A 22231-nucleotide genomic window follows, 5' to 3' on the forward strand; every position below is an offset into this window, starting at 1 on the left:
GAATTGTTCATTGCTGTACTGTTTACAATAGCAAAGACTTGGAACCAACCCAAATGCCCATCAATGATAGACTGGACAGGGAAAATGTGGCACATATACACCATGGAATACCATGCAGCCATAAAAAATGATGAGTTCGTGTCCTTTGTAGGTACACAAATGAACCTGGAAACTATCATTCTCAGCAAACTGACACGAAGAGAAAATCAAACACTGTATATTCTCACTCACAGGTGGGTGTTGAACAATGAGAACACATGGACACAGGGAGGGGAGTATCACACCCTGAGGTCTGTTGGGGGGAAATAGGGGAAGGACAGTGGGGGGTGGGGAGTTGGGGAGAGATAGCATGGGAGAAATGCCAGATATAGGTTATGGGCAGGAAGGCAGCAAATCACACTGCCATGTGTGTACCTATGCAACAATCTTGCATGTTCTTCACATGTACCCCCAAACCTAAAATGCAGTAAAAAAAAGAACAACAAAAGTCTTGAATGTGCAGTAGCCGAGATTGAGAAGCACTGCCTGAGTTCTAGTTTTCACAAAAGTGTTTCCTCTCCCTGCAACCGAATCCACAGATTACCAAATTCATACCTGCCCTGTCCCCCTACTCTCCTCTCCACCCACTGCTTGGAGAAACAGTGGCATCAGCCATTTATTTTGCACGTGTCATCAATGAGGTTGGTATACCCTAAAAGCCCCAATGCAAAGGCCACCATCAGATAAAGCAGCTCTGAAGGTGAGGACTGGACACACCTCATGATGGCGCAACTGCACTGAGAGCTAGACAGTAGGGCTTAGCAGCAGTAGCGGGTGCCCCGTGGTGGGGTGTTCCTTATGCAGGTTTCTAGAATGTGCCCTAATGTGAGTCATTCATCTTCTATGCTCTGATTCTCCATATACCCTCTTGCTGTGCAGAAACCCTCACCTCAGTTTCTTCTGAAGAGACCCACTCTGGACAGAACCAGGAACCTAACTCCCACCCATCTTGCAAGGTTTTGCCTTAGGCCTGCAATGCTCCAGTTGGGGCCCTCCCTCTCTGTTTCTTCTTGGGACACCTGTCTTTACCTTGACCAAGCTACTTATTTTCATCTGCCTGGACTCAGGTTGGCTTCTATGAGCAAGTGTCTGTGAGCTCTGGAAGTGTCAGTAAAGGGTAGCTGAATGTGAATATCGGAGGCTGGGGGCCAGGGTCTGCAGCAGCCAGGGGCTGGACTGGATCGCCCAGCATCTCTTCTGGCGGGACAATCAAGAGTTCTGTCAGTCAACACCTCCCCACCCCAGGGAAACCCAAAACTGCTAGGCCACAGACAAGTCCCATCCGGGGTCTCAAAGGCTCCTGCTTAGAGTAGGCTCACATCCTCAAATTGGTGGAAGGTAATTTCAACATTTGTAACAATTATTCACTTAATTGGGTTCCAATTACATCAGAGAGGAAGCAGAGGGCTGTGTCTGTGTTTGTTCTCCTCCTTCCACCTTCTGCACATCTAAGGGAGTGCAGGGATGATGACAAAGGGGCTTTATTTCATCTGGAACAATCCCGCCTTCTTTCAGGGACAGGCAGGGCCTTCCTGGGTAGGCCCCGCCTCCACTTGCTGAGCTTCCCCGCCCCCTTCACCCCCACACCGGGGCCTGCATTTCTAATTAGGGGCTGGACTCATTCCAGTACTAGAGGGTGCTGGGTACCCAGCAACAGCCAATCCTTCTCCTGGGCTTCACCTCTGCTAGAAAGCAGAGGGGAGCCCAGGGAATCAGGGGGCAGACAGGTGATGAGACTGTCTGATGGGACTGTCTCCCCAACCGTGCCTTGTCTCCCTAACTGCCCCATCACCTGATGGGCTCAATAGCACCATCCAGACCCCTCCCCCCATGGCACAGTGGAAGTGGCCTTAGGAAGAGATCAAGCGCACCAACAACTTGTCAGCTGGGCTCTCTGGGGGTGTCTCAAGGTCTTCCATGGGTGACAGGGAAAGGTGGGACAGATGAGACGTTAGGGAGGTACCTACACTCTCCTTTCAACGAGCAGTTGTGCTTTTACTAGTATCCTCTATTATGTGCATTATATATAATACATGTATTACATGGAATGTACACTATATATTGTAATGCATTAGCTATTACCTATGTACTTTACTGGCTAAAAACATTTTAGAAAATCGCTGATTTAGTCCAATTCTGTTGCATCTCAGACAGGGAAACAGAGGCCCACAGGGAGGGAAGGGACTTGCTCAAGGCCACACCACTACTTTATGGGCTGAGCTGCTAGGACTGAGGTCTCTGGGCAGGATCTTAGTCCCCAGTGGCCAGGACATGGCAGAACTCCATGGGCAGGAAGTGGGGAGGAGAGTATGGGTGGAGATTATGGATGGAAAGTCCAGCCAGGCCAGAGGCTCATGAAAGGCACTTCCCTAGAGCTGCTGGGGCCCTTCTACCTCTGGTCTCTGCTCCCTGGCCCACACTGGAAAAAAGGCCGCGGTCATGAAGGTCATGATGGTGGCCAGGAGCTGAGGCTGGGTTCACCTCCATGCGGGATGCTGCCACAGTGCCAGCCTTCTGGCTGGATGCCCTGCCCCAAGAATCATGGCTGGAGTCTCTGGCCAAAGGACCTTCTCAAAGGGACGACAGCTGCAGAAGGACACATATCCAGTTAGTATCTGGCACACAGTAGGTATTCAGGAAACCTTTGTAGAACGCAATGAATGAATGAATGGTTGACTGAATCAATGAAAAAGATCCTAGGATCTTCTTCCTAGGAATCAGGACCTAGATTTCTAATCTGGGGTAAAAGAAATGAGGCTCTATAAAGGAACTGGATGCGGAACAAGGCAAGTTAGACTCAGAGGGGCTTCTGAGTGCTCTTGGAGTCCTGCCAAAGGGAATTCCCTGTCTGATGGGGCAGGCCAGCCTCTCCTGGAGAAGCCCCTTGTCTGAGAAGGAGGCAGTCTTCTCTGGAGGAGTCCCCAGACTGATGTGGGAGGTGCAAGTCTCCCTGGGGAGAGTCCCCAGTCTGGTGGTGGTAGGGGAAGGTGAAGGGAAGGTTACTGCTGCCCTGGGGAGCTCCCTGTCCGATATGACTGCAGCCCTGACTTGGGCAGCCTCCTGCCTGAGGGAGGAGGCAGGGCTCAGGCTGAGGCATAGCTCCCCCTTTCTAGCTTTGGAGAAGAGGGGCAGCGTGTCTGGATGCTCCGTGGGAAGGAGCCGGGTGGTGCAGCCAGGAAAGAGGAGAGCCATCGACATTCCGGTCAGGCAGTCAGTCGCTGAGTTATTATTATTTCTTTCTTTCTTTCTTCTTTTTTTTTTTTGAGCTACTTAGAGCAATTTACAGAAATCATTCAGGGGCCGTTTAGGGAGAAGAGAAAAGATGAAGACTTTTAAAGGCAAAGCCCAGGGATGGTTTTATGCAGATCAGCTTTGCAGGGATGTGGAGGAGAATCTGGATTCTGAGAAGCAGCTGCAGGGCTCTGTCCCACACACCAGGGCTGGGAGACCCCTTGGGAATAGCCAGGGACCAAGGAAAAGGAAATGAATGTTGGACCAAGGGCTGAGACATGTGAGGAGAGAAGCAACTGCTAGGAATGAGTCAGCCATCCCATGCCTTGGTTTCCCTTTTTGTGACTGGGGCACCTGCATGGGTGAATTTGATGCCACTGGGACCAAGCTGAATGGGTGTGACACATCCTCTATGTCACTAGGGGCTGAAGGAGTGGACTTGAGACCTAGAACTCCGGAGTCAGGGTGTTAGGGCACAGGAGGAGTAGAGGACACTATCTTCTGAGCTAGAGTCCTGCTCTGCTAATTCTATCTCTGTGACCTAGCAGTCCCTTCCTGTCTAAGCCTCAGTTTCCTCATCCATATAATAGGAGTCACAACTGCCAATTTCATGGCTGAGGCTTATATGGCATATGATGTTTAGCCATTTTTAAACTGCCAAGGGCTCCAGACTCCTTGGTCATGGTGGGGAACAGTGGTGAACTTCAAGGGGCAAGAACCTGATCTTCAAATACCCACTCCTCTCACCAACACCCCAGACAGGGGAAATCTCTCTTCTAAGGATGGCCTTCGCTGTGCTGGGATCAGAGGCCTGCACTGCTTGCCTGGGGAATACAGGTCGTGCGTGCGTGTGTGCGTGTGTGTATGTGTGTGTCAGAGACAGAGAGATGGGAAAGGGAGTTGGGGTCCTGGGGGGGGGGAGTGGAGGGAAAAATAAGAAAACCCATCACACATTTAGCAAAGCCTTCCCTGTTGTTCACATTTCATGCTGTTTGTGATGTGATTATTGGAGACGGAATCTGGTTACTCGATGTAAACACCAGGCCTGCTGAGGCGCCTCCCCACATACAGCCCCTGGGGAAGCCAGAGGTGAGGGTACCCACAGCTGCAACCAACTAGCTTTTTTCAGCAGTTATTGGCCTTGCTGCCCCCATCAATACCCTCATGTGAAACTAAAGAAGACACAAGGAGGAACCCACTGGCCTGGGAGTCAGTAATGTGGGTCTTAATCCTGGCTTTGTAATTCCTCCCCTCTCTGGACTTTGGTCTTCCCATCTTTAAAACAGAAATGGTTCCAGGTGAGAGTGGCCTGAAGCTCCCTGCTAGGTCCCGTCCCATGTTTCTTTGACTTTAAAGATCACACCTTATTGGGCAGCCCCCTGTACCACAGTCCAGAGAGGAGTTCGGAGTACAAACAGGCTCTCAGTGCAGGCCCACACACACTGATCTAGCGCCAGCTGTATGCAAGGCACCCTGTAAGGAGGTCTTCCCATTGGCTGGCACCAATAATGAGGATAATTGGAGTATCTCGTTTATTGAGCATGCAGGCACATGCTGGTACTTTACATCCAACAGCTCATTGAATTCTCATGATCTAAGAGGTGGGCACTGTTCGGTATAGCCCACCTTACAAGAAGACTGAAGCTTAGGGAACAAAAGTGACTCCCATCAAGCTGCTGTCAGAGCTGAGGTGCCCTAACTCCTAGGCTGTACTCTGTTCAGCACACTGCAGTAGCTGAGTGGGCAAACCTTTGGACAAAATGTTACTCCATGGTGCTGCCGGACCTCAACTCACCAGTTCTCATAGATCTTGGTGGTGGTTGCTACAGAATGACTGGAAGCCACACCTGGCCCTCTCCGAAGTTCAGGGAGGCCAGTTGCTGCTCTTCCAGCACCCTGGCATCAATCACACTGCACTGACATTATTTGCATCCTTGTCTCATGTCAGCCAGCAACTGTGTCTTCACCTCTGCATGCCTGGAGATTGCCACAGTGCTTGGTAGTTGTTCAAAAACATGCTCACACCTGTAACCCCAGCACTCTGGGAAACTGAGGTGAGCAGACCACTTGAAGCCAGAAGCTCGAGACCAGCCTGGATAACATTGCTAGAATTCTGTCTCCAAAAATAAAACCCCCAAAAACCGATTAGCTGGGCATGGTGGTGTGCACCTGTAGTCCCAGCTACTCCTCGGTAGGCTGAGCAGGAGGATCGCTTGAGCCCAAGAGTTGGAGGCTGCAGTGAGCTATGATCATGCCAGAGTAAGGCCCTGTCTCTAAAATACAAAACAAACAAACAAAAAAACGTGCTGAATGAAACAATAGCGAGTGTCTATTTGCGCACCTCCTACAAGCCAGGCGCTGCTCCAAGCACTTTACATGCATTAACTCATTTATTCATTCTAACAATTCTATGAGAAAGGCACTCTTACCATCCCATTTTATAAATGTGGAAACGGAGCCACAGAGAATCCAAGCAATTTTTCCAAGACCACACAGCTGGGATATGGCAGATGAATGTGTTAATGAGTGAATGAAGGAATACATTTTCTCTCTCTGGTTACTGCCAATCATGCCACCCAATCTGTCTTCACAGTGGCTCCTTGGGTGAGCAAATGGGAAGCAGCAGGCTCCCAGGTTCATTCATTCATCCCACAGCTAATTACTGAGCATCTCCTCTGCACCAGGCCCCAGGGGTTTGGGGACGCAGCAGTGAACAAAACAGAGACGGCCTCTGCTCTCAGGTGCTTCCATTCCAATGGGACACATAACCATGTCATATGTCAGGTGAAGGGAAACAGAGCAGGATGAGGGGACAGAGTAATGGTGACCAGGGAGGGACCTGAAATAGGAAGAGGCAGGGCATCATGCTTATTTGAGGGGCAGCAAGGGCCAGCAGAGTCCCTTAGGCTCTGTGCCTGGCAAGTTGGGGACAGAAAAGAAGCCAGTGTAACTGGGGCCAAGCAGATGAAGGGGAAGATTAGATCAGAGAGGTAGTGTCGGGAAAAGGGACAGATCATGCCAGTGGTATGAGCTGCTGTGAGGACTTTGGCTTTCACTGTCAGCGAGGTGGTTCTGAGCAGAAGGGTGATGATTTGACTTATGGTTCTCAGGATCTCCTGGCAGAGGGGAAGGGAAAGTGGCCTTGGGAGGCAGCTGGGAGCCACCTACCCCTGCCCTGGGAGCTGCTGCCTCTGAATGGATGGGAGTCATCATCACCGGCACAAATCATGCTGGAGCTGAGGAAGGGCTGAGCCGGCACTCAGCTGGGCAGGGGATTTCCAAGATAGACAGCAGGAGGGAGAGTGGGCTCAGCTCATCAGCACCAGAGCACTGACTCCAGGTCCCTGAAAATGCCTCCAATGGCAGAACTGGGTATAGATAAGCCCGTGGGCAGCATCCAGCCCTATACTGTCCTACTGGGTGGCCGCTCACCACATGTGGCTGTGGAACAACTGAAATGTGGCTAGTTGGCATGGAGATGTCCTGCTAATAAGGGCAGAACGCACAAGGGGTTTCAAAGATTTAATACAAAAGAACAAAATATCTCATTCATAATCTTTTATACTGATTACATGTTTTAATTTCTTTTATATAAGAAATTATGTATTAAAATTAAATTATATAATATATATATATATATGTATATAAAATGTAGAGATGGGGTTTTATTTTGTTGCTCTGGGTGGTCTTGAACTCCTGGCTTCAAGGGATCCTCTGCCCTCAGCTTCCCAAAGTGCTAAAATTACAGATATGAGCCACCACGCCTGTCCCTGATTACATGTTGGAATGACAAGTGTTTGGGCATATTGGTTAAAACATGCTATTAAAATTAGTTCCACCTGTTTCTTTTCGCTTTTTCTTTTGTGATAACTAGACATGATTAAGTGAAACACATGGCTCGTGTTGTATTTCTATTGGACAGTGCCGCTGCTGCTCAGCCCCCTCTATTTCAAAGACAAGAAAACAAAATTCCACTGAGAGGAAGGTTTGTCACAGGGCATGCAGTTGGCTGAGAGAACAGCGGTGGAAAGAGCAAACCAGAGGTGGGAACGTGGGGAGGTGGGGGGCCCTCTGGGTGGATCAGGCTTGTCTGAGGTGACTCCTAAGGGTTCCTTGATGCCAACGATACCCTTATGAAATAATGATTATGGCAACCATTTACTGAACCAGCACTGACAATGTCAGGCGGAGTGCATAACTGCAGTGGCCCCATCCTCAACAGCCCTGCAAGATGGGTAGGTTTTTCTTCTGATTGTTTGCACATAAAGAAACAAACTGAAGAGTAATATGCCTATGGTCACCCAGCCATCCTGCTAGGAGTGGACGGAGAGGCTCCTGCTCCAGGATCTTCAGGGCTTGAGCCTGTATCTGTCCCCATACACCTTTAAGCTGCAGTTTAGGGATGCCTGTATTCCTTGTCAGAAACTCCCTGTAACCCTAGACCTGCTATCTGGAATGGCAACACTGACCTGGTAGTGTATAGACAGACTTTATACCCACTTTAGGGGTCACCATTGGGTGGCCGCAAATTTCAGGAAGCAGTGGCCTTGCCAGCTGGGTACAACTTTGGCATTGTGGTGGGGGCCAGCTGCCGGACTGAGCAATGCCTCCTCCACCCCGGGTGGGCTGCAGAGGCACTGGGAACACGGGGCAATGCCTGGGACTGCTTTCCTGGGAAGGAAAGGGGGAAGGGAGGGAGCCAGCAGCTGGCCACTGCTGTTTTTAAAACAAGCAGCACGTTGCTAGGAAGCATCAAGGGTAAAAGAAAAAAAAAAAAAAAAAGACCCCAAGCAAAGCAAAACAAAAAAACACAACCACCAAAAAACAGCTCTCTGGGAAGTCTTTGGCACTGTCTTAATCATGCTTCCCAGCAGTAAGTCCTGGCTCTAGGCAAGAAAGGATGGAAAGATCCCAGTTTACTGAGCCCCTGCAGCAAACCTGTAGCATTCGTTCTAGATACTTCCAAACACACCGTGGGATCTCATTCACGCGGCAGCCCAGCCTGAGAGAGGATATTATTCCCATTTCGCAGATGGGGAAGGGGAGGCACATGGAGATGCCAGGCAAGTGCTCTTGGGTCACCCAGCTATACTGCAGCAGGGCAGGCAACCCACACCATTTGAACCTACACATCTGTGTGACTTGAAGACCCACTACCATTCTCTGGCATGACTGATTCCTAAAGCCTTTCTGGGGCTCAAATGCTGGCAGTAACACCTGTGTGGATCTGCTCCTTCAGCCACTAGCTGGCTGTTGGGTGAGGAATGAAGAGGGAGGCTGGCTCTCCATTAAAAATAGTAAGGGAGCCCGGAGTAGCGGCTCATGCCTATAATCCCAACACTTTGGGAAGCCAAGGCCAGAGTATCACTTGAGGCTAGGAGTTCGAGGCCAGACTGGGCAACGAGCACAAGACCCCAGGGAGAGAAAAAAATTAAAAATTAGCCAGGTGTGATGGCACATGCCTGTAGTCCCAGCTCCTTGGGAATGTGGAGGTGGGAGGATTGCTTGAACCCAGGAAGTTGAGTCTGCAGCCAGCTGTGATCACACTACTATACTCCAGCCTGGGTGACAGAGCAGGACCTTGTCTCTAAAAAAAAAATAGCAAGAGAGGTCCCATCTCTCTCTAGGTTCTCCTACTTGGTCATATTCTTCAGAACTCCTGACTGGACCATAAAGATGTTCCTGTACCCCAAGGGGTCATAACTGGCCATGAAGTCACAGGCATGTCCCTTCTGCTCTCCGGGCCTTGGCTGCTAAAATAAGAAAGACACTTCAAAGTACTGGGCCTTCCTGCTGTGGGCTCTGTACCTTCAATTTGCCATCCAGTCTTACAGAGCTGGAAACCAGGGAGTGGAAACCTGAGTCAGGATCCTGGTAAGGAGCAGAACCACACTCACACTCAGATGCATCACTCTGGTTCTAAAGGTGAGCTCTTTGCGGTGTGGTGGTGCCTTGGATGACTTCTAGTGCTCATTTCCCATCCCAAGACCCTCACTCCCAGATCAGATGCTGCAGCACTTCCTTCAGCATTGCTCCCATCTGCCAACTGTTCCCTGGCCAAGTCACTGTTGAGAACCCTGCTTTGATCACGTCACTCCCTTACTCCATAACTCTCTACAGCTCCCCAGCACTCCACGGAACATTGGGCCATAGTTCCGAGGGGTCTCTAAAGATCACCCAGGTAAAGAGTTACCAATGACATACCCTGAATTTAGTAATGTATCTTGCTATTTCTTCACAGGCAGCCTGGCTCTTTCCCACCAAGACTCCGAGTGTTAGTTGGCCAGTGACTATTTTTGCCCTGTGTTTTTATCTTACCCAGGGTATCAGACAAGCAGTGGATGCTGACTGATTAGTCTTCAGAAGCAGAATTCTTGAACTTAGTCAAGGGTCCCTAAAGTGGCCCTTCTTTCATGAAGCCTCCCTGAATCCCTCTAATAGTGATGAGATTTCTCCCTCTTCTTCCACAATGCTCGGTATCCTTTGCAACATGTCTATGACTCTGCATTTTATTATGATCTGTGCAGATGTGGAAGTGAGGAAGACAGAGAGTTTGGTTTTAGAGGTGAGTATAGGGAAAGGGTGAGAGTAGAGGAGGAAAGCTATGAGTGTTGGGACCAAGCCGCCAGAACAGAGTCCACAGCCAGCCCCGGGGGGATGATTCCTGGTGTCCGGCACAGGGTGTGGCTCATAGCAGGTGCTCAGTTTATAAGTGACTATTGAGATAACTACCTAGTTCAGTAACTGCTCAGACACAGCATGTGGACGTTGGTGGCTGGAGGTGAGGTGAACTCCCCAGGCAGGAGGGCTGGCTATGCCCCCGAAGGGAGCCCAGCCCTCTGCACTGTGCCAGTCCCCTTGTCTCTCACCCCACCACCTCCCGCAGCATTTCAGGCCTCTCCGGCATGAGGCTGGCTGATGGCAGGTTTTCTCCTGCCGAGTACAGTCATAGAAAATTGAGATCATTTCTCTGCTATGTTGGCAGCTGAGAAAATGGCCATTTTTCCTATTTCCAATCCAACAGTTCCTTCTTTTGGACAAAAACCCCATAAGCCAGACTCTCCCCAGGAGGAACAGAGCAGGGGACAATGTGGGTCATCCTGGGGTGGGTCACCTCCTTGGCGAGGAGGTGTGGGCTGCAGCAGTCGTGAGGTGGCAGGGCTCTGGTGGTGGGCGGAGGGACCACCAACTAAGGCACTGGCAGACATAGAACGGTGACAGGAAGTGAGGTCAGAGCAACCGGTAACCCAGGGCCATTGTGGGCTGCTCAGGGACTCAGAAGTTGACTTTGCAGTCCCTGAACACAAGGGCCCCCAGACCTGCCACTGTCACACTTCCCAAATCACAGTGGTGTGAGATCAGACAGACCAAACAAGTGCATGTAATCACTGCCCCTGAATTGGTTTTTTTTTTGTAATGGTAGGTAATTAGTAAGAAAATCCAAATCTGTGAAAGAAATTGAAGGTTGCTTAGCATCCCGAATGCCCTGGGGAGGCAAGAGCAGCCGGCCTGTGGCCTCCATCATGACAGCTCCCTATTTCCCTCAGCCTGCCAGTCACTGTCCTACCAGGGTGCCCCCAGCCCCATCTCCTCTTCCTTCCCAGTCCATTGAGGAGCTCTGCCCCACTGGTCTCCTTACTGTTCTTTGAATGGTCAAGCACACTCCCTGAGGGCTCTTACCCTGGCTGGTCCCTCTGCGGCGAAGGCTCTCAGGTATTTACCTCCCTAACATCATTGCTGAAGGACATTCTATCAAATGGTCATTGGTTTTAATGCTGGTCATCCCTCCTCTACTCACACACCCACCTCAGAATTCTCAATTTCCCTTACTCTGCTTCCCTGCCTTAATATAAAAATTATACACACACACACACACACACACAAACACCCACACACGGCACTTATGTGCAATCACAGAACTTTGGGAGGCCAAGGTGAGGGGATCGCATGAGGTCAGGAGTTCGAGACCAGCCTGGCGAACATGGTGAAACCTTGTCTCTACTAAAAATACAAAACTTAGCCAGGCTTGGTGGTGCACACCTGCAGTCTCAGCTACTCAGGAGGCTGAGGCAGGAGAATCACTTGAACCCAGGAGGCAGTGAGCCGAGATGGCACCACTGAACTCCAGCATGGGGGACAGAACAAGACTCCATCTCAGAAAAACAACAACAACAAAAACCACTTGTTGCCTTTCAACATATATAATTCACTTATTCAATGCATTTATTATTTACTGTCTGCCTTCCCCACCTACAGCATATTTAAGAATGTATATTGCACATCTCTTCCTGACACACACCCACCATTGGTACAGGGATTTTTATTGTGTGAACTGACTACAACCAAGTGCCTAGAACAGTGCCTGGCCTGTAGTAAGCACTAACTGAATACTTGAGTGACAACGTTTCTGTGTACATGTATGTGTACAATGGTTCATTCATTTATTCATTTGATAAGTCATTGACTGCCTAGTTTATTCCAGACATCCCTACCCAGACAGACTGGGAATATAGAGACAGGGAAGAGACCACACATGGTCCAGATCCATTTGAGCTTTCAGGCAGCAGGAAGCTGGCCAATGAAGAATTAAAACCACGGCAAATCTGCAATGAGTTGCAGTGAGTAGTGGGTCCTTGTGCTTCTTACAATCGGGATGGGCTTCCAGGAAGAAGTGGTGGATATGCTCTGGCCTGAAAGCTGAGTAGGCAATGGAGAGGAAGAGTGTTCTGGTCAGAGGGAACAGCATGTACAAAGACTGTGACATGCAAAGAGGGCATAGCTTATTCAAGGGACTGAAAGAAGCATGGCAGGCAAGGGGAGAGAAAGTCTCAGGAGGAAACTGGAAGGGTCAGCGGGCCCTGACAGCACGGGGTAGGACTCACTCAGGTATATGGAACCACATGGCTGCCCACCTGCATCTGTGCTGATTCTGTTTGCAGGAGACAGAGAGGTATGACAAGACGACCTCCAAAGGCAGGGTCAGAACACCTGACTTCAAGAGCCAGCGTGACCAGGACTCTGTTCAGCCTCAGCTTTGCCCTTCATAAAAAGGGAATCACAGTGCTGCCTTCAGATAGCAGCCACTGTGACAATCAGATGCCGTCATGGATCTAACTGGAGAAGTGTTAGAATGCTCAAGTGTAGCAGTGTATGACCGTGACTGAGTGGGTGTGCACGAGTGTGCACCTGCACTCCTGCTTCCCACCGACACCATCCTTTCACCATGACAAGGCCACTGCATCCCCTGTGCCAAGCCACTAAAAATACACTGGTTTCTGGACAAGAGCCAGGCTCCCCCAGAACCCTGGGGACTGAAGTGGGGGAAGGGGAGACCAGGAAGGGCTGAGAAGGCTGTGGGGTCCCACAATCTCTGGGCAAAAGTGGTCATCACTCACTCTCAGACCGTCATCATGCCAGGAAGAAAGGCTACCCCTGAGGTCTGAAGCTGTGCCTCCCTCATCATATTGGGTCCTCTCTGGAGATGGGACTGTGCCTCCCTTGTTATACTGGGTGCTCCCCAAGTCCAAGAACCATTTCCCCCCTCCTCTTTTCTTCTTCAGAAAAGGAGAGAGGTTGCCACTCAGTATGACTGTCACTGATTCTGTTTAAGGGTTGGCCAGCTCTAGGTCTGTGTGCCTGGGGAGGGGTTTGGGGGTAAGGGTGGGGCATCCTAGCTGCCTGTTCTCTCAGGGACAGGCCCTGTGGGGTCTGAAGTTCAGTTCTGGGATTCTTGGATGGAGATACTGCCGAGAACCTGGGCCATTTTAAGAATCATCCTCTCCATCCTGGTAACACTGGGTACATCGTTCTCCCAACTCCAGTGGTCATGAAAGACAGGGCCAGGGAAACAGAAAATCTGAGAAATTCTACCAGCAAGCACAGATCCTGCCCACTGTCATCAGTTTGAACTGAACAGAAAAAGTCAGGTAAGAGAAGAGAATAACCATTTGCTCATTCTCACAGGCCAAAAAGGTGTGGGTTAGAATGCAGCAGGAAGGATTAAAGTTTGATAAAAAGCAGAACTTTTCAAGGGCAGGCAATAACCTAGATAATTTAGGCAAAAAGATTTTCTTCAATTATCTTTTCTACTTCTTTTTTTTTTTGGCATTGAATTATTCATCCTTGCACTCATTCATTCATGCAACAAGCATTATCTAGGTAACTGCTTCAGTTTTCCACTTCATCTTGCTGGGTTGTCTGCTAGTCAGCAGGGCCTGAGGTGGAAGTGTGTAAAGGAGTTAAAGATGCCTGGACTCGGATCGTGGGTCCTGAGACCGCTCTAATGGCCTGCTTGTCCCCACTTGTCACGACACTGACCTCACTTGTCTAGGTCTGCCCTTTCTCTGGGCAGTCCACTTGTTCCCCAGAGACCCGTGCAGTAGCTAGCTGAGTGCTGGAGCTCTGAGACACTGTCCCATCCTTGGGACATGTGTCCTGCTGGAGTATGGCAGAGCCAGCTGAATTGGTGATAGGAAGGCCTACTTTTCTTTTTCATCTAAAAAGACAGAAGGAACATTTTTAAAGAAATTTATGTTCCTACACACACACACACCTGGTTCATTAATCTCTTATTAAAATTCTGTGTTAAGCACGGGCAAGGAAGAAGGAAGACCCTGGAGAGGAAATGGGGAGGAAGAATCACATCCACCTGTTAGCATCTGCTGCAGGCATCAGGGAAGGGAGGCATGGGCTTGGGCAGAGGAAGATGAAGGAGGTAGGAAGGGGCTTCTCCATCACAGAACAAAAGAGTGGGAAGGGAGCTTGGAGAGCACCACCCCCTCTCATTTGGGAGAGCAGGAAAACAAGACTCAGAGAAGCAGGTGAAATTCCTGTGGCCACACAGCAAACATAACAAAGTGAGGGTTTGAACCCACATATCCTGTATCCTGAGGGCTGTGTGATTTCAAACTGCTTTGAATTTCAAGACTTTGGACCTTTGTCTCATCCCCGGCAATCGGACTTTGAGCTATTGAAAGAGAGCTGGGGATCAGGTCTGGAACCCCTCACATTTCTTTCATAGCACTTGGTAAGGTTTAAGGAATGCTACTGGTGATTGATGATCATGACTGCTTACAACCAGAGGCTGGCTTGAGGCTAGACGCCCATCATTGGAAGAAGCTGCAGAGAGAGGGGACAGTAGACGTGGTGGAATCTGTTGAGGAGTCTGGGGTAGAGAGCAAAGCCAGGAGCCCCATTTGGGCTTTGGTGCTTGTTCTGATTCCAGAACAAACTTGCAAAGTGACCTTGGCCAGTCCTTTCCCTGTGTGTCCATTTCCTCATCCACATGAGGTTGGGTTTGGTGGTTCCTCTTTCAGTGTTGTGGACCTCACTATGTGCAGGGCAACAAGGTGAGACCCTGCTCCCAATGCATACTCCCCTGCCCCAGGTAGGTGGGCCAGACCCCAGTGGTGGGAGCTGGTGCCTCTCAGGGTTTCAGTTTCTGCAGCATCGCCGGCACCCACTGCTAATCTGAGGTCCAGGGTCTATCAGCTCCAGACAGGCCCCCGGCAAGGGCCTAAGAGACACCCAAGTCCAGCCCTGGTATTCCACAGTGGCCTTATCTCCCACTGCAAAGCACCAGCCGTCCTTAGAATGGATTCCAATAAAGCTCATTTTCTGCCACCAAGTTTATAACACATCCCCACCTACTGGTCTTAAACATTAACAAGGCTGTGTTGTGGAATACGGCTGCGTGTGGCCAGAAGGAAGATGGGTGTGGGAGATGAGAGGCAAGCATCATCCCTCACGCCTAGCAGTAAGGGGGCCTCCCAAAGGCTGGTGCTTATCCCTGGTGTGTTCCTCCTGCATCTCCAAAAGGGCTCAGGGCTTGGGTGATCAAGGGGCTGGGGGTGGCGTGTGTGGACACAACGCATAGAAGAAACTCGAGGTTGCTGGGCTGGGGATCACAGAGGTGAGGACACATGTTTTGAAATCATGTATTCAGAATGACCCTGGACACTACACTTGTATCCTGTGAGACCTTGTCATAACATGTCACCTGAGACACATGGATCTTGTAAGGGGCATGGTGTGGGCCTGCTCCACCCTCTTGCTCGCTTACGTGGTATCTCTGCCTGTCTCCTCCTTTGCCCCTCTTCTGCCCTCTACCCCAGAGCTCCCTTTTCAACTAATGCTGAGAGGGTCCCTTGATACAGAGCTGTCCTCCCACTCCATCCATTTCCTCTGAGCACCTGCTATGAATACTAGAACTTGTTCCTTCTAATTATAATACATATGTATGTATTATATGCCAAACACTGGAGAGTCATGCAAACACAGAGAAGACATGGCTTCTGCCCTAAATGCAAGAATGTGGGGATCAGGGGGATTACACAGGTAAGCATGCCCATGTATAGGCTTCGCACAGCAGCCTATGAGGAAGGAGTGCTAGAAAAGTAGCATGAAGTGCCAAAGAAGTCCTGGAAAAAGTTCATTTATTTCTACTGGGTATGGGGGCTGCCAGTGAGAAGCTAGGGGGTAAACTAGGGAGGCTTCCTGGAGGAGGTGACATTTGAACTCAGCTTTGAAGGTTAAGTAAGGATTTCGGGAGGTAGAGTATTCTAGATGGAGGGGCTGGTGGATGCAAAAGCAGAAAGGCAGGAAGATGAGAAATGCAATACCTCACGGGGCACAGTACCATGGAAGTGAAGATGTGGACTGGGACAAGATCATAAAGGGCTTTGGATGCCAGGGCAATGATCATACCCTTGGATCCTATAGGTAGTGGGGAGCTGACATAATCAGCTCTCTTAACAGATTTATCCACCACCCTGCCCCCCAAACTCCTATTCGAACTAACAATAGGGCCGGAAGTCTCCCCAAAGATGACATACAAGAAAGTGGCCTTCACAGATGTTCCCTGGAAGACAGCTGGAGACTGGGAACAGAGCAGAAGTGCCCAGACACACCACTCTGCCTACCTCGGGCTGAACTGGGCCGTGTAAAGGTGGTGGGGCTTCATTCACACATGGCCTCTGTCCAGGAGTCCTGGAGCAAACTGGGAAGGGGAGAGACGGGCCAGAGACCACACTGGCTGTGGAAGACAGGGAATGTGAGGGAGGCAGTCCAAGGTCACCCTGCCTGGTGGCGCCAGAGTCAGACAGAAACAAACCCAAGCTACTTGGCTCCCAGTCTGGCTGTGTGGTCAGAACCCTGTGCCCTCAGTTGCCTGCCAGGCACAGAAAACTGCAACTGTCCCTCTATCTCCCAGCATTTTAGAAAAGCCCAGAAACCCCAATCAAGAGTGAGCTTGAAGGGAGATTAAGTCCCTGTACCCTGTTCTTAACAGAGGGAAGGGGTGGCTAGGTGGGCATCAGGCAGCCCTGGAGGAGGGAGGCCCAGGGAAGATGAGGTTTTATTGTGGGGGGATTTCTATCATGCTGGCCTTACTTATCTGGGGCATCCTTAAGTATGTGCTGGTACCGGTCTCTGAAGTAGAGAAGCCTGAGACATGGGATGGAGAAGGGAGTTCAGGACTCAGGGACGGAGCTTGGAAAGGGAGCCAGAAAGTCAGGAGGGGAAATGTCTGCTCAGTGGGGAGACCATAGGGTCCTCAAATGCCTTCTTTCTGCTCAGGCAGCCAAGCCCTGTGTCCTTATGTGTGTTGTCACTGCGTTAGGCGCTGGCTATGTGGAGAGAGAGGGAATAGCCCATGGCTCTGCCTCCACCAATCCAGGACTAATGGAGCACACAGAGTGCACTGGTGCCTAAGGGAAAAAGCAGGCCAAGACCAAGACCAGGGGAAGGCAGCCAGGATGCAAAGGCCCAGGTGAAGTGCATCTTAGGAACAGGCAGGATTCTGGCAGTTGGGGAAGGGAAAGGGATCCTTAATTCCAGGCTCAGGATCAGGAAGGTGGGCAGAGGGGCCCTAATGACAGAGTTTAAGCTGCCTATCACTATCGTTTGAGGTGAGGCCATGGCTGGGTTTTGGGAAGGGAAGTCTGAGAGCAAGATGTAAGTAGAGGGGAAGAACCCACCTAGACCCAGGCCTCGGTTCCTGGGCTTCCTCTTACCGGGCAGGGAAAGTCCCCACCGGCCAGTGCTAGGTCACAAGTGAAGCCCATGCAGCTCCAGTGCGCAGACAGGCAGCCCACCTCCCTCTCCCCCACCCCGATTCTCAGGGTGGCACACAGAGCCTAGAGATTTCTGGTTCCCCCGCTGCACTTCCACCTTCCCCCACCTCACCCTCGCTCCGCTGTTGGCACGCTGGTCTGCCCATTCCTCCCATAAAGAATTGAGGTTAGCTGTCTCTGGCGAACTGAACGCAAAACAACGCCGCTGAAGTCACCGGCAGCCGGGAATAACAAATCCACCCATAGACGGAGGTCGGCCTGCTCCCCTCCCCGCTCCTAGCCCCAGGACCCTACGATTCCGAGAGCCCATTCCTTTTCTTAGTCCTTCAACCTTGAGAATGCGCTTTGGTCAGGGTGAGACAGGCGGCTGGTTGGAGACCCTGGGCACACTCCTGGCGAGCTTGAGCAGGCTCTTAGGGACTGGGCAGACCTGAGCAAGAGCTGAGCCCGGCACATCGAGAGCGCTCCACCAATGCAGGGAGTCCACTGCCCTCTCCATCTAAGCGCCCTCCATCCTGCCTGAGACTCATCCCTCAGCGTGGGGCATCGAAACACCACCCCCGCCCCCCAACCCCGCCACGCCTTGCTGGTTGGGAAAATGTATCCCAGGTCTGTTGGTTTCACGTTGGGAGGGGGCAGAGGGCCCCGCTTCTCCATCCTCCTCTCGGAGCTCTCTCCCTCCCACCAAGATCTGCGCCCCTCGCCTCCTGGAGCGTCTCCAGCTTGCAGAATGCCCGCTGCAGCCTCTTTCGGTCTGGTCTGAATTTCCACTCTGGGGGGCTGTTCAAAGACCCGCTGCCCCCCTACCCGTATGCCCGCTGTCCCACCGCCAAAGCGGGCCAACCCCTGTCTCTCCCTCTCCCAAGCCCTTTACCGCGGAGCCCGGGGCGAGCCTGGGGAGCAGACGCAACAGATTGCAGAACGCGAGAGCGCGGAGCCAGCTCCCTCCGCGCGCCGCCAGCGGCCCCGGCCTGTGCTGGTGCCCAGACCCCCGCCCTCCGGGCTCGCCTAAGCCGGCCATTTAGATGCAGCTCACAGGACCGCGGGCGGGCGAGCCGCGGCGGCTCGCGGGCCCCGAGTCACTCCACTTCCTTTCCCGAGGACAGCCGCAGGAAGCAAGGCGGCGGGCGGCGCGGCCCCGCACTGGCCTGCGCGCCCCGGGAGGGGAGAAACGCGATCCCGGCGGATCCCAACAGCCCCCAGCCCGGCCGGCCACAGGGAGAGACGGGGCCGGGAGGCTGCCGGGACGCGATCCAGAGGATCCCTCGGATCGCTCTAGATTTCCGTGGGCGGACACGCCCCCAGACCCTCGGGTTGGAACCTTTCTTTATAACCCGGAGAGGACTGGAGCGACCCCCTCCCCCCATCCTTTTCTGGCGCCGGGCTCGGTCCCCTCAGCAAGGCTCGTCGGAGGGCTCGGGGGCTGGCGGGAACTCGAGCTGCAGCCCGAGACGCCAAGCCCTGAGTGGCGGCCGCGAGTCCAGGGGGTGTGGATGCTTCTCTCCCCAGTCTTCCCCGTGCCCCTCCAGCGGCCCCTGCCGCATTCTCACCCCGAGTCAGCGCCGCGACACTTACCGTGGGCTAGCAGCGCAGAGAGGCAGAGCAGGGCGGCGCCGCCGCGGCCCGACATCCCCGGGGCCATGGCCGAGGCGGGGGCGGGGGGGTCCGAGAGGGCAACAGTCGACGACGACTTGGCCCCAGGCTGGGCTTGGTCACATCCAACTCGGGGCGGCCGTGGTGCCAGGCTGTCTCAGATGCAGCTCCGGGGCCAGAGAGTGCAATTCGGGGACACTTTGCGGGGAGGGGGCGTCCCAGGCGCTGGCGGCTACACCCTCGGAGCCGGTGGGGGCGCAGCTCCGGGCGGGAGGAGCCTCCACCACCCCCGGCTGGTGCCCCCTGCAGGATCTGCGAGGCGCGGGGGGAGCCGCACGTGCGGTCCCGAGCCCGGTGGCTGCGGGTGTCCCGGGGGCTGCCTAGAGCCCAGTGCTGAATCCCTGGGCCCCACGGCCCAGCTCGAGTCCGAACTCGCTCGAGGGTGCAGACTTCCAAAGCAAGCCCCGGTTTCCTCGGCTCCAGTAGTAACCCCACATGGATAGCGCCGCTTTCTTCCTCCAAGCCGCTGCAGCAGCCCAGCATAAAAATCCCAGGTCAGGTGCAAATGAATGCTGTCTTTCTCAAAGAAAGAGAAAATCCAGGCAACTTTAATCCATCTGAAGAAGGAAAAGTTTCCGTGCGGTGCTGAGACCAGCGCCGCAGTCGCCACCACCGTAGGCGACGCCCAGACCAGATGCCCGAGACGGGCGGCCAGATGTTTGTCCCCTCGCAGGGCTCGCTCCTCGGCTCCAGCGCGCTTTCTCCAGTCAGGGCCCCGGCTCCACACAGGCCGGCTCAGCGCTTCCTGCCGGGGCAGCAGCTCGGCGGCTGGGGCAAGGGTGGCGCGGCCGGAACGGGCTGCCCCATGGAGATGGGGCTTGGAGAAGCGAGGGAGAGAGAAAGCTGGCTAATGCGCCCCGACCCAAGCCCTTCCTGGCCAGGGCGTCGACTCCAGCTGGATGACCACAAACGCTGTAGGATGCAGAGGGGCTCTACCAGCTCGCGGCAGCTCCGGGCCACCCCTCTCTCCGCTCCCGTCTCGCTGTCTCAGCAGAGGGGCGCGCTACCCCACCTCGCTCCTCGTCTTCCCTGGGGGGAACTGCACAAACCTTGAACTTTTCTGGGGTTCAGAGTCTCCGACGCCTCCTTCTCCCCGCCGCCCCCGCCCTGCCCCCGGACGCCCGCTCGCCCGCTGTCTCGGTGCGGCCAGGCATGGGCTCCCGCTCTCTCCGAGTCAGTTTGGGCAAGCGAATCGCCGCGCCAGTCCGGGCTGCGGGAGGTGAGACGCTGGCGCGGCGCCAGGGGCCAGGGGACCCGGCACCCGCTCAGCCTGCAGCCAGAAAAGCTGCAGCTGGTGCCTACGGGGCCAACAGGAGAGGAGGTGCCGGCAGGGGAGCCGGCTCCCCATGGACGTGTGTGGGGGAGAAGAATCGAGGAGCAAAAAGGAAGAGGAGGTGGGGGGAGCCACAGTTGCACGAAGCAGCCGCCGCCGCTGTCGCCGCCTCCTCGGCGCTCGCGCCGGCTGCTCCGCCGTAAATGACTCGAGAGAGACACACACACTCGCGCTCGCCCGCCCTCCTCCTCCGTCCGGGATTCAGCGCCCACCCGGACAGAAGCGGGCGCGGAGCTTGGCGCGCTCGCTCCCCTCCCCTCCCAGATTCCCCGTGGTCACGTGGCCCCGGAGCGCGCGGCCAGCGGCTCGCGCGCCACGGAGACTCCCCCCACTCCTAGCTCCCCCTCCTCTGTCCACGTGTCCATTCCGCATTACCAGCCTGGGGGCGCGCGCGGCTCCTTAATGAGACACGGGCAAGGGCCTACCTCGCAATTCCGCTCGCCCCTGTTTTAGGTTTGATTTTTTCCTTCCCATCGCCGGCTGGCGCTGGGGCCCGAGTGGGGCCCGCCAGCTGCATCGGCTGCGTTTCTCCCGGGTAGACGCCACCGCAGTCACTGATGTCCCTTTTCAAAGGATGCACGCTCCCCACCGGGCGCCGGAGGTGTTTTGCAGCCGCTCTGCCAGAGGCGCTGGTAGGGGGCAGCCTACCCCCATCCCCAGATTCCGCTGGGCACTGGCTGGGAATCAGCCTCGCTGCCGGATCCAGTTCTTCTCCAGCCGCGGCGGCTCTGGGGCTCAGCTTCGTGCGGGATGGGCCCGGGGCGCAGCTGTGGGAGATCTATTTATTCCGCTGCTGGGGAAGGAAGACGGAGAAGAGGAGGGAACGTGCTTTCCCACAGGTTGTTTAGCAAGCCTTTAGAGGCATGAGATGAGGGTGGGAAACTGCCCCTCTTCCACACTCACCCAGGCACCTGCTGACTAGGGGGAGGGGTGGCTGGAGTGATTTTCGTTCCCACCATCAGGCCCTTTTCATTAGAGTGCAGCCTGGATCAGACCTTCACCCCTCATCTGTCACCCAGGCATTGGCTCCAGGGCAATGATTTCATAGCTTCATTGAGTATCAGCTCCAATCCCCAGAGGGTGAATTTTAATCCCACCCTACTCTGGAGGGACAGGATCTTCAACCCCATGGACATGTCCCTACTGGTGGGGATGTGGTTCTTGAAGGTCACCCCTCCATACCTCTGCACTCAACTAGAGCGAGAGTGTAGGGCCAGGTCAGAGCAAGGCCAGCTGGGGTGCTCAAACCCTGCCCTCCATCTGCCTGACTCCATTCTAGCCCTCTTGACCCTGAGAGTTTCCTTTCATCCAGGACAGTGACATTTTGCTTTTGGAAAATGTGCTTGCATTTTTCCTGGAAGCCTTCCTCCTCCCTGACTGCTGGCTCTTGCTGCCTTGCTTGGTACTGTGGCCTGCAGAGGGTTGCTCTGGCCCTTCCCCCACCCCCACATCTGTCTGGAGCTGGGAGGTGCAGCCAGGGAAGAGCTGGCTAGCTCTTGGAGGCCCTGGGGATAGAAGGTGCTGGAGTCATCAAAGATGATTCTCATTAGGCCCCTAATGCCTGATGGCAATTAATGTCACCCAAGGGCTTATTCACCAACCCACTGAGAAGCAAGCTAGCAATCAGGCTCTGCGTGGGGGAAAAAGGGGGAAAGGACCACCACCTGAGGCAGGGGAGGGCTTCAGGAAGAGGAAGGAAGCAGGGAGGGTCCTCCATCCTGGCCCAGCACCCCATTGGAAGGGACATGGACCCTGAGCATGGCCAGAGGGAAGAGATGAGGTGCTTTTCTGAGCCCAAGACACACCTTCCCCTATGACGTGGATCCAGTTTCCTTTCTCCACAAATGTTCCCAATTGACGCTGGGGTCGGAGGGGCAGCAATATCATCCCTCTCCCAGTCATC

The 22231-nt window shown here is 53.5% G+C and overlaps 1 protein-coding gene across 1 annotated transcript in view; it reads right to left on the reverse strand.

Moving 5' to 3' along the window:
• The window catches only part of TMEM132E (transmembrane protein 132E), a 66142-nt gene extending 45665 nt beyond the window's left edge, over positions 1 to 20477 (reverse strand). Inside the window, exon 1 of the mRNA XM_017534246.2 lies at positions 18918 to 20477. Coding sequence (XP_017389735.1) covers positions 18918 to 18984 — 67 coding nt within the window. The 5' untranslated portion in view covers positions 18985 to 20477. The remainder of the gene's footprint in view (positions 1 to 18917) is intronic.
• Between the last annotated feature and the right edge of the window lie 1754 nt (positions 20478 to 22231).

The sequence above is a fragment of the Cebus imitator genome, unplaced genomic scaffold (assembly GCF_001604975.1).
Source record: "Cebus imitator isolate Cc_AM_T3 unplaced genomic scaffold, Cebus_imitator-1.0 Scaffold85, whole genome shotgun sequence".
Taxonomy (NCBI): Eukaryota; Metazoa; Chordata; class Mammalia; order Primates; family Cebidae; genus Cebus; species Cebus imitator.